Genomic DNA, 12219 nt, shown 5'->3' on the forward strand with positions numbered 1-12219 from the left:
TTTAGTCAACTCTAATATGCGGAGTAAATAAAAACGAAGGGAGTACAAGTTGCATATGTGCCGCTTGCTCATTTCTGTTTCCCACGGTATGTAAGTCATGTGGTCAGATCAATCATGGCGCGCAAAAATGGTGTAACCTTATCGGATAAGCGTCTTCCTCCGGGAAAAACAGAAGGGGATAGCCGTGCTATGACATTGTGGGGTTTTTTGATTTTTTGCCACTAATTACTTTGTACTTTGACAATTTGCCACTCTTTACATTGTAATTGATCTGGTGCCACTTTTTACATTGTACTTTGATTTTTTGCCCTTTGTCACATGGGCTCCGCATATAATGACCAAAATACCCATGCTCTCAGATTGACAGGACAGGAGCTCTTGGTCGCTCGTCTCATCCCCTTCTTTCGCCAGCAGGAACGCCACGAGACCGTGGCGGCTACTCGACGGCAAATCGCGCTCGGTGGTCCTCGACGGCCGACTGCCCTTGTCGTCCACGGCAGCTACATCCCGGCGAGGTGGTTCCTCTCTGTCCCGCTCCCCCTCCCGCAGCGGCTACATCTTGGCGTGTGCTCTGCCGCCGGCCACCGCGTTGCCGTGATGTACGCTGCCACTGCTGCTTCTAATCTGCAGCCGGCCACCGCGTTGCGGTGATGCGCGCTGCCGCTGTGGCTCCACGTCGTACACCATGGCACGGACGGGTTGACCCTTCCCTTCACCACCTCGGACACTGGCAGCAGCAACTCGTCCATGTCCATGGTGTGGAAGCCGACGACGTGCTCTACTCCGTTCACCAGCTTGTGTAGGTCGTCCCATGCGGTCTTCGAGCCGTACGGCCGCCGCGCCGCCCCAGTGCAGGTCGTCCCGCGCTGTCATGACCGCCGCCTCTGTGCAGGTCTTCAACAGCAAGGAACGCCGGCCTCGTAGCTGCTCCGCGATGCGTTGTCTAGCTGCATCATGGATAAAGAGCACCATGTACAGAGCCTGTAAGTTCCTTTTCGTTTTCCTTTTTTGACGTTCTCACAGCTTGCATCTTGATCCATCTCTTGTTTGCATGGATGGATTCATCAGTGAACGACATCGAGCTCTTCTACCACCTGGAGACGCGCCGGCCTCCTCCATCGCCGGGGAGGGGGAGCAGCACGGCTGTGCCACCAGCGGCATCTGCTACTCTGGCGGCGGCCATCAGCAGATAACAACGGCGGCGGTGAACTGGTTCAACCCATCCTAATTTGTTTTGAATCAGTGAATTGGCTGGATGCACTGGTCAAATTAGCACAAGGGTAGTTTTGTCCACTGTTTTTTGTATATATTATGTTAATCATTTGCAAGTATTATTTTTGTGTGAAAAAGTGACAAAAGATCAAAGTGCAAAGTAAAGAGTGGCAATAAGTCAATTACAATGTAATGAGTGGCAAATTATCAAAGTGCAAAGTAAGTGGTGGCAAAAAGTCAAAAACCCCGACATTGTGGGTCCATACTCCGGCGGCAACGCTTCAGCGAAAAAAAAACCCCTATCCTTCGAGACGCTGCACGACGGCAGGGACGCATAGCTATGGCGACGGCGGAGGCGACAGGCGAGGGTTTGGAGTTCCTATCGGATCCAGTTGACAGGTATGTTTTGCTGCCGCCGTTTTTTGTTCTCGCCCCCGGCTGATGTAAGCAGACTCGCATCTTATTAGTGCGCGCCTTCATCTCCGTAGGTTTCCTCTGCCAGATCTCGCCGCCGACGAATCGCTGGTAAGCGGCGGAGGCAACCAAACTTTCGTATGCACGGCTACCGAATTCAGTATCGGTGATGTGGGTGATGCGGCGGTGACATTGGAACTAGATTTGCAGAGCGAATGCAATGTAGTGGCTCTGTCGGCGCCGAACTCAGAGCAGTCGACGGGCAAAGACGATCCTCAGGCGCCGGGCTGGACTAAGAGGTATACGCCACATTTGTAGGCTCAGTAAACCTGTAAATTCGACTGGACTGATAATGTTCTCCTCATGTATCATATCGATCTATGCTGGTCTTTACAATATACAGGCAGACAGCCACATTTTAAATGCAGTTACGATGTATTTTTCTGAATCTAAGCTAGTTAAGGTTACCCCATTTTTTCTGAATTATGTATGTCTGCGTTGTGCAGACTGCTTGTTGGGCATGCACCTGAAGTCCTGAAGAACGCCCTCCGTGTGCCGGCAGAATGAGTGCTCTTGAAAAAGCATTGAGAAGATATACTGAGAAGAAAACTGACACTGTAATAGTGCCTGCAGTAGGAAGCACGTCTGGTTCACTTGGAGAAGCTTATGACTATTACAATTTGTATTCCTAGGAAATTGGGGATTTGGGGTAAGATATGGCAAGAGCAGGCTTAATGTTGAAAGGACAAAATGCATGCAAGAGATAGTATGTGGCTGCTCGGTAAGCACTGATTTTCAGTTGATTGTTGTGTGGCAATGGCAGATGTTGTGTCAACAAAAAAAATAGTTACTGCCTATCAAGGGAGTCTGAACTAACAAAAAATAAATGTTGTTTGTTTGTGGCATTTGCAGGGGATTCCATAGAAAAGCAACACCCGGACTTGCCAGTGCAGGTGCCCCGCGCTCATACGATTGCTTCGATCAAAGGACAATGGATGGTACATAAGTGAGTTCATACCATCACACAGCCATTCTTTAATGGAGAAGTGTGGCAAGAAGGTGTACTCGCCGTCACACAGACATATCGATATATACACACGTGATGTGGTTAAGCAACTCCATGAAAATAACAATAGCATTGGCAAGGTTTACAATATAATGGAGTAGTTTCTTTGGTTCAATGTCCAATGTGCCATTCATCAAAAGAGCGTTGAGGGGGCTATGTGGCAAGATCAGCCGTGAGCAAGCAGACGATGTTGTCAGGAAGACAATGGATGTTTTTGCCGAGTTGGGAGCAAAAGATACTGGTCTGTACTACAGAGTGCAGTCGGATGAGGATAGCCGCATACGGAATTTGTTATGGTCAACCGGATCAAGCAGGGCCCAGTACCACTTCTTTGGAGATGCGATAACATTTGATACAACATACCGTACCGACCTCGTTGACATGCCATTTGGCCTGTTTGTGGGAGTCAACAGACACTTCTAGACCATGATATTTGGTGGCGTCCTAGTGAGAGATGAGACAGTCGAGACTTTTCAGTGGGTATTCACTGAATTCATTCGCATGATGGGCGGAAAACATCCACAAACTTTGCTTACAGGTAAAAAGGGACATTATATCTAGCAGTCAGACTTTCCATATAGCTTATATCTTCAATTACCTACATTTCACTACGCCTGATTGTGCCTTAAAAATTGCTTCATTAGACTCGACTTGCACTTCTTTTGATATATTGCTCTCCTTTCACTGAGTTACTTGCCTAAGAGCGCTTCTCCTTTCATGTATATGCAGATCAATGCAGGTCCATGGAGATAGCAATGGAGAAAGTGATGCCAGAAACCACTCACCGCTGGTGCAAGTGGCACGTGCTGAAGAAGGCAAAGGAATCTCTGGGACCATACTACACAAAGCGCAACAAATTCAGGCCAGAGTTCCACAAGATAATACTCCCTCCGTTCGGAATTACTTGTCACACAAATGGATGTATCTACAACTAAAATACATCTAGATACATTCATTTCTTGGACGAGTAATTCCGAACGGAGGGAATACATCACATGCTGACAGTGGAGGAATTCGAAACTGCATGGAAGCAACTGACAGAATCACATGGTTTCGAAAAACATCCTTACCTTACTCACATCTATGAAACAAGAGCAAAATGGGCTAAACCGCTAAACCATACTTTAAAAGTAAATTTTGTGCCAAAATGACAAGCACACAGCGCAGCGAGAGTGCGAACCATATGCTCAAGGGTTATGTTCCAGCAAGCTGCCCCATGCATCTCTTTGTTCGACAGTACATGCGGCTTCTTTCTTATAGAGAAGCAAGTGAAAACTATGAGGAGAGGCGCACAAAAATAGTAAGTTTTTGAAATATCATATCTTTCGTAGTGACTGATGTGTGCTATGTAACTGATGCATTCTCCACACAAACAGGTAGCCCCAGAAAATGAACACGCGAAGAGTTGCATGCAAGCAGAGTCTATACACGAGCCATGTTCTAAAAATTTGGTGAGATTATATACGAAGCAGGTCAATACAGAGTAGAGGAGGTGACTAGACAGAAAACCTACTTGGTGCCATGATACCACCCAAAAAAATATGAGAAGTGGGGCAGGATTGTCTACAAAGTAGAACTTGCTGACGAAGGGAATGAGTTGATATTTGAGTGTTCTAGTTTCGAACACACAGGTCTGCTATGCTGCCATTCAGTGAAGGTAAAAATTAAATCCCTTGGTACATGACGCGGGGTGAGCGGTAGACAAACCTGTATGATATGCCATTTGGGCTGCTTGTGGGAGTCAATAATCACTTCCAGAGCGTGATTTTTGGCGGTGTGCTAGTAAGAGATGGGCAGTGGAAACTTTTCAATGGGTGTTCACTGAATTTACCCGCGTGATGGGCGGCAAACATCCACAAACCGTGCTCACAGGTGAACAAAAAAATGATGTGTTTGAAATTTAAAATTTCATCTAGCTTCATAATTCACACTCAGTTACTTCACATGATTCCGTTGAGACGACTAGTGTATTGATTTTCCATTCTTGCTAGCACACTCTTTGTGATGTTCTCTCTTTTTCAGTATACTAGTTCAATAAAATGAATGTTGAATTGCATTTGCAGATCAATGCAAGGCGATGGAAGTAGCAATAGAGAAAGTGATGCCACACACGACTCACTGTTGGTGCAAGTGGCACGTGCACTTTGTAATTTCGTGGGGCTAAAAGCTCCAGAACAAAAACGAAAGCCCGGTCACCAATCACCCGCAGGGATAAACCTCCATATGATGATCGTGGTGCAAAAAGCAAGAAGTACAGACTGACAGCAAATGCACAAGCTTGAAATGGATGCGGGACAAGTAAATGAACTCGCTTGTCCATTATATGTTGAGAACCAGGGCACAAGAGCACCACATGTCCACAAAGAGGTGATCTTCCTCAAAAAGAAAGGAAAGCGGCAAAATGCTCGAACTGTGGCTTCGGTGGTCACAGGAAAAACACCTGCAGCAAGCCTAGGGTTGTACTCCATGTTGAAATTGCTACCTTAGAGCCAAATGCAATTTGCGGGTGACTTAATTTAGATTCAGTGTTTGTTCTGTGTTGTTGAGGGCGTTGTAGCCGTTAACTTTAACTGCAAGACTCTTGTTGTAATAATAACCGTCAGTGAAGTACGCGTTGTTTGTGATCAGGTTGTCGTTGTGATTTGAATGTTTATCATGTAGAGGAAAAAATGTATGAGAGTCTGCCTAATGTTGTAGTGTGCATGTGCATCTCCCCTTTTCTATTTCACTGAGTTCTTGTTTGAGAAATCAATCTGGTCTGGTGCCTTGTGTGAGGAGAGATTCAGTTGATTTTATTTGTTCCCCTCTTATGAAATTGCTTGACGTCATGTTCCTCTGCACCTCTGGGCAGTGGTAGCAGTAATTCAATACAAGTGACGCCTGTATGTGTGCAATGCGCTGGAATCCTGTTAGTTTGATTTTCAGACTCTTTGAAAGGGATCCGTCAGAGTTAACCTTCTCTTTTTACACCTGCTTAGCTAAAAACATACTCCCATTAATATTATTAGTTGCACAAACGAGACTACATCACACAGCTTAAACTTGATCATTACAAAAGTTCGCCATCAGCAACACCGTAGCTGCGCCTACACCATTATACACTTGGCTGCTAACCAATGATACAAACATCATAATACTTGATTTGCAGGTACAATGGTACGCCGTGCTCTATTCGCAGCTGGCGCCTAACGAAGCACGTGCATGACCACAACCAACACAAGGATTGCCACCCCAGTGACAAGGTTGGCCTCGGAGACCACCAGATTGATGGATGCAGCGTCAACGCCAATGGTTCCCTGGCGCCCAGCAGCTGGAAGCACGGCGAGCATGTATCCTGCAGCGGCGCTGACTGAAGAAACGAACTGGGTGCCCCCGGCATGCCGTTCTGCTGCCCTGTGGTGTGGTGCGTGCGGCACCTGTAGATCTTGAACTCCCAAAGCTTGGCCGCCTTGCTCTTATCCTGGCTCGATTTGCGCCAATGGGGGTGCGGCTGGACACGGCGACGCGAGGTGGTCGGCGTACGCTTGCTGCCACTTGTAGAAATTGCATCCACCACCTGACGGCTGTCGTTGACCGGCGAAGAGGGTTCAGACAAGTGATGTTGAACAAATCTGAAGAAATTTATGCAAAAACTGGACACTTACATTGTGATTGCGGCACTTGTAGAATCGCTCGCCGGCGCTCTGCCCGCAACGAGCAACGTAGGCGACTACGTTCCTGCCATAGTCCAGGCAAGGCAAGATTGGAAGTGCCGCTGGATCAGCACCTTGATTCAGATTTGCCATCTTTTCTGCGGCTGCTATTCCTTGCTCCGATTTGGGGGTCTATTGAGGAACAGTGTGCAACTAGGGTTTGTTCCTTTGATTTGGGGATGGACTATTATAGACTGAGCCGCCGTCGATGATAGATGGGGAGTTTAATGGAGTTGGTAGGTCTGACCCGAGCGGAATTCAGTCTAGCAGGGATACACATTGCTTCATGATGAAAACGGCCGTCGCTAGCGCCTCAACGTCCGTCACCCGCACTGTACAAACTGTCTCTTCCCGTCCGCGTCACTCATTAAATGAGTCGTCGTCTACGAGCTGGAATACGGCGTGCGTTCCATATCCCGACGAGGACCGACGCCTGCAGATAACGCGAGCAGGCGAGCTCGTCCACGCCAACAAATTTTCGTGTCGTTAAGTTCATTTTCTGCAAAGATATCTTGAGAACTCTATGTTAATGTAATTAATAGCAAAGGTACAAAAGTTTTAGAAGCCCATGATATCGCATACACATAAATAAAAGATGTTTGCTCTTGAATTCGGTGTGGCTACGAAAGCACTGCATTTAAAATGAAAACAAGTTTGCCAGTCTTCCCTCTTCAGGTATCGCTTCATGTAAGGAGTAAGACTACAATAAACCAATCATCTCCCAAGAGTTACAAGAGGAATATATAACTACGTAAGAAAATCAAGGATCTGTAAAGCCATTTGGGTGTCTTGAAATGTATGCATTTCCTTCACAACAATGGGCGAACCAAGCATTGGGAGAGGCATCATTGAAGATGATATTGCTTAACTGACAATAACTAAATAATACAACTTGCACATGGAGTGTGGGAGCACGATAAGAGTATGTAAACATGCCATACGGTAGCCCAAGAATCTGCTCTATAAACCAAAGTAGGAAAAGTTATAGGAAAACTTTTCATCACCCACAAAAAAAAGGACAACTTTTCATGTTGAAACTTAGAGGGCTCACAATAGTTACAACGTGGCAATATTTATGAGCAAAACTGTAACCTAGTTGCTTTTAATCCTGCTGCAAGACATAGAAACATAGAAAGAATAGCACTCTGACAAGATGGAGCTTCAATGGTGTTAGTTCAGTGAGTTACAATAAGAGAAAAACGCTATCTTACCCATTCTAGTACTGAACTGCAACGAAATAAAACTATGATTTTTCTCAAGGGGACAAGCTCTCGGTTTCATTATTGAAACTGTGTGTTCCAAAACGGAGGGAGTATTCAACATTATAATACACCTTCCTGAAACCCACAGAAACATCAGTGCATACCAAAATGCTAAGCTAATTACAAGCCAACGAGCAAACGTCAACATATCAAACTACTACCAGATAGTAAACTACCCATATTACCCAAAAGGACAAACGCCATCATCAATTCTTCTACAATAAGTGAAGATTATCACCACAGGAGTGACTCTAGTTTATTTTCTAGTCAATCTCCAGCATCTAAGACATAATTTTTAGGAAGGGTCGGAGCTCTTACTGAGCGTTGAAATGTACTCATGGACTCGCTTTTGTTTCTCCTCCAACTCCGCGATCATCTGATCCGCAGCCTCGTTGATCATCCTTGGGAGGTACTTTTCCATCCGGTCGAACCACTCCTGCAATGTCATGGTCTCAAGACTGCTTCTAACAGCACATTCCTCCACCTTTGCCCCATCTCCTACATCTCCTCTACTGCCAAGCAAACCCCCATTGCCATCATCTTCCTCTTCTCCGCCACCCATTTCCCAATCACCCTCATTGTCAGAAGCAGCACACTGAGCAGAAGCCTCTCCTCTACTGCCAAGCAAATCCCCATTGCCATCATCTTCCTCTTCTCCGCCACCCCTTTCCCCATCACCCTCATTGTCAGAAGCAGCACACTGAGCAGAAGCCGGCCCCTTGGGGACTTCCTCCTCCAATGCCTTTGCAGCCACCTTGATTTCTCCATCGTCAGCTGCCACCTTATCCCCCTTCTCCTCCTCCCCCTTCTCCTCCTCCTCCTCCTCTTCACCATCCTTTACCGCTGTGGAAGTCGACAGATTGCCAGGCTGATCTCTAGGCGCAGCCACCTCATGTTCCTCCTCTTCCTCCACTTCCTCGTCCTCTAGAACGGCCTTCCTTGTACTAGCCGCTCTTGTGAACCTTCCCTGGCCCCCTCTGGACCCCGTCTTCAGAGGCTGTGGTGGAGGGGCGACCGTCGGAGCATTCTTCTTCCTCCCACGGCGTGTAATCATCTGGGCCTCCACATCGTCTTCCTTCTCCAGTTCAGGAGGCTCCGTATCCTCCTTCCGCGTCACCAGCAGGGTTTCCTCCTCCTCATCTCCTTTCTCCGACTCAGCAGCTGCTGTGGTCTTCTTCCGCCCGCCAGCACGCGGCGCCAGCGGGGCCTCCTCCTTCTCCGGTTCAGAGGGCTCCGCGGCCTTCTTCCGTCCACCACGGCGCCTCCCCTTCGGGGCCTCCTTCTTCCCCTCTTCCTCCTCCTCGTCTCCTTTCTCCGGCTCAGCAGCTGCTGTGGTCTTCTTCCGCCCGCCAACAGGCGGCGCCAGCGGGGCCTCCTCCTTCTCCTCTCCCTTCTCCGGTTCAGAGGGCTCCGCGGCCTTCTTCCGTCCACCACGGCGCCTCCCCACCGGGGCCTCCTTCTCCCCCTCTTCCGTCTGTTCAGGGGGAGCCACTGCAGCCACCTTCCTACGTCCGCCCCGGCGGGGCTTCTCCTCCTCCACTACCACTACCGCCGCGTCCGGCACTTCATTCTCCACCTCGGGGATCGCCGCCACCGCTGCCTTCTTCCGTGTGCCCCGGCGGGTCGCCGCAGGGGGCTTCTCCTCCTCCACCGCCGCCGTCTCTGCCGCATAGCTCGAGGAGCGCCTAGTTCCGGGGTCGGCAGCGGTGGCGGTGCTCAGATCCGAATTGGAGGGGATGGACACGGCGAGCACGGTGGACTCGCCGATCTTGATCAGGTTCCCATGGGAAAGCGGGGTGGGAACAAAGGGCTCGAGGGGCACATCGTTGAGGAAGGAGCCGTTGGAGGATCCCAGATCGGAGGCGACCCATCCGGCGGCGGGCGGCGGGAGGAACTCGATGGAGAGATGTTGCTGCGACGCGCCCTTATCGCGCACGGCAAAGTGGTTGCCTTTGATGACGCGCCCGACACGGAGCACGGATCCAGCGCTGCACTGGCAGATCTCTCCCTTGCGCGGACCCTTCTCCACCGCCAGGGTGAGCACCGGCGGCGGAGCGGCCATTTGGGGCTTGGGGGAGTGAAAGTGGGGAAATTTCGAATTTCGTGGGGGGAGGAGAGAGGGGTTTGAGCTTTTGGAGCTTTTGCCAGAACCGCAAAAAACTACGAAAATGCCACTGAAGAAACTTTTCCAGGCCCACTAGGCCGAACATTTTAGCTCTTTTTCTGAGACAGGCCGAACATTTTAATTGGGTCGACCCCGTCGGGTACGGGCAGCCCGGGCTCAGATTTTGGACCAAGCCTGATTAAAACCAAAATTTTAAAATATATAGGATTTGATAAAATAAATACGGAAATTCCCTCAAAAAGGAGAAAAGTATGGAATAAAAATAATAATTAAACGCAACCGATTGATCATGTGCACGCGTTGATCGGGTTGTGATATGGGTGGAACCACCCCAAACCTTTACCCGTCCTTCAGCTTACCCATCACTCATACCCATACGCGTCAAAAAATACAATTTTTTCTATATTCGTCACCCGATAGAGTAGTCAGGTACCCACGGATACAAATACCCATGTTTGCAAAGCATCAATTTGAGCGGCACATAGTCCTAAACAACATATAATCATAATTTACGCACACCAACACATCATAAAAGGAGTATATACTTATAAAAAACATCACATCATAAAAAACAACACATTCCAATAAACAACATTACTTTCTCATACAGAAAAACATATCAAAACAACAATAAACAAACAACACATAGTTGTACATTTTAAGTTCATAAACTGATGACAAAGTGTAGAGGTAACTTGGTCATACTTGTGAGATTTTATATGGGTACATTAGGTACACGGGTGTGGGTTATACGATCTCATGCCCATACCCGCTCTACCCGATGGATTTGAGAATTCCTATTTATATACTCATGGGTAACTTTCTGTCTCATACCCTTATCCTAATAGGGTTTTTACCTGTCGGATACGTGGGTAATGGATACTCATTGCCATCCCTACATCCAGCCCCACGCGCGACACCCCATCTGAACAAGCATCACTCGCACCCGCATCGTCTTCATCTCCTCTCTTTGTCTCTCTCCCATCTCTCTTTTTCGTCTTTAGATCAAGCACTCGTGTTGCTACTGCAAAGTCAACATCGCAACTCTGATGAACTCTAGTCATCCTGCTCGAGGGACCAACGCACAATGCTACAATCTATTTCCTCTGCCTCCAGATAAAGCACAAGTGCGGCCGCTGCAAGCCACTTTGATAACTCCTGTGAGCTCTGATCGGCGTCTGCATGGCCACGACATTGCAAGCCGACAACGCAACTCGTCGGAGCTCTTCTCGCATGTTGCAAGGCCAACGGTGAGGCGATATAATCCCTTCCCCTGCCTCGATATCAAGCACGTATATGGTGTTTCTACAAGCCGACGGGTCAAGGTGTCGCGCTTCTGCAAGCCGCACCATAGCTCCGGCGAAGTCGCAAGGCCAGGGTGCGGCGCTTCAACTTAGATGTGCGTGCTGCAAGGGGAGGTAGTGGGTGACCACTCGGTGCTTCATGGGGCATTGTGGGTGTTGCAATTCAGGGAAGGCAACAGCTGCAAACCATGGGATGACTACTTCCACGCCTATGTGGCTTGCTGCGAGCAATGCCATGAGGACCCAAACATTGTTGCAAAGGGCCTGAAGTATGTTGTGGATTGGTCGATGTCTATGTCGCTGTTGACTGGTATCTGCCCGGGCGCATATGGAGATGACGCTCGAATATTGTCCATGGAAAGACTATACCACCAGTGGAGTCGACTGTTGATTATATTGATAGTTACTTCAAATCCTTACGTCTTGCCCGGGACTACTCGATGAAAGAAATTCTTAGAGGGAAGATGATGACCGAGGTTGATGTGAGGCCTCTAACACATGCAATACCGATGGTGCAACCAGCATCTCTGCCTCCTCCTATGTAATGCTAGGTGCCACTTCAGTCGACAGGTCTTAGTCGTTGGATGATGGAAGTGCAACGGCAGGTATGTGAAGGAAATATGCCCTAGAGGCAATAATAAAGTTGTTATTTTATATTTCCTTATTCATGATAAATGTTTATTATTCATGCTAGAATTGTATTGACCGGAAACCTTAATACATGTGTGAATGCATAGACAAAACATTGAGTCCCTAGTGAGCCTCTACTTGACTAGCTTGTTGATCCAAGATGGTTAAGGTTTCCTAACCATGGACATGAGTTGTCATTTGATAACGGGATCACATCATTAGGAGAATAAATGTGATGAACATGACCCACCCGTTAGCTTAGCATATTGATCATCTAGTTTTATTGCTATTGCTTTCTTCATGTTAAATATATATTCCTTCGACTATGAGATTATGCAACTCCCGGATACCGGAGGAATGCCTTGTGTGCTATCAAACGTCACAACGTAACTAGGTGATTATAAAGATGCTCTACAGGTATCTCCGAAGGTGTTTGTTGAGTTGGCATAGATCGAGATTAGGATTTGTCACTCCAAGTATCGGAGAGGTATCTCTGGGCCCTCTCGGTAATACA

The 12219-nt window shown here is 47.9% G+C and overlaps 2 protein-coding genes and 1 long non-coding RNA gene across 5 annotated transcripts; 2 read left to right on the top strand and 1 right to left on the bottom strand.

Moving 5' to 3' along the window:
• The first annotated feature begins 1484 nt into the window (after nt 1-1484).
• On the top strand, nt 1485-3684 carry LOC125543566 (uncharacterized). 2 transcript variants are annotated; one of them, XM_087546761.1, is made up of 6 exons: nt 1485-1611; nt 1701-1737; nt 1837-1925; nt 2133-2407; nt 2539-3230; nt 3422-3684. In XM_087546761.1, the coding sequence occupies exons 1-4, from the start codon at nt 1553-1555 to the stop codon at nt 2191-2193; spliced, it is 246 nt and encodes an 81-aa protein (XP_087402887.1). In that variant the 5' UTR covers nt 1485-1552; the 3' UTR covers nt 2194-2407; nt 2539-3230; nt 3422-3684. The 2 variants fall into 2 exon arrangements, with proteins under 2 accessions (XP_087402887.1, XP_087402886.1); XM_087546760.1 differs by having other exon boundaries at nt 1701-1925.
• Nucleotides 3685-4068: 384 nt separating this feature from the next.
• Nucleotides 4069-5401, top strand: LOC147979154 (uncharacterized). The gene is made up of 2 exons (XR_015618560.1): nt 4069-4564; nt 4756-5401. It is a non-coding gene; the product is annotated as an uncharacterized LOC147979154 (long non-coding RNA).
• A 1039-nt stretch (nt 5402-6440) lies between these two features.
• On the bottom strand, nt 6441-9770 carry LOC125543565 (uncharacterized). 2 transcript variants are annotated; one of them, XM_087546759.1, is made up of 2 exons: nt 7965-9770; nt 6441-6883 (listed from the first exon to the last, which is right to left on the bottom strand). In XM_087546759.1, the coding sequence occupies exons 1-2, from the start codon at nt 9706-9708 to the stop codon at nt 6768-6770; spliced, it is 1860 nt and encodes a 619-aa protein (XP_087402885.1). In that variant the 5' UTR covers nt 9709-9770; the 3' UTR covers nt 6441-6767. The 2 variants fall into 2 exon arrangements, with proteins under 2 accessions (XP_087402885.1, XP_048562896.2); XM_048706939.2 differs by having other exon boundaries at nt 6441-6895.
• Nucleotides 9771-12219: the final 2449 nt, after the last annotated feature.

Source organism: Triticum urartu, chromosome 3A, assembly GCF_056163025.1.
Source record: "Triticum urartu cultivar PI428250 chromosome 3A, HENAU_Tu73, whole genome shotgun sequence".
Taxonomy (NCBI): domain Eukaryota; kingdom Viridiplantae; phylum Streptophyta; class Magnoliopsida; order Poales; family Poaceae; genus Triticum; species Triticum urartu.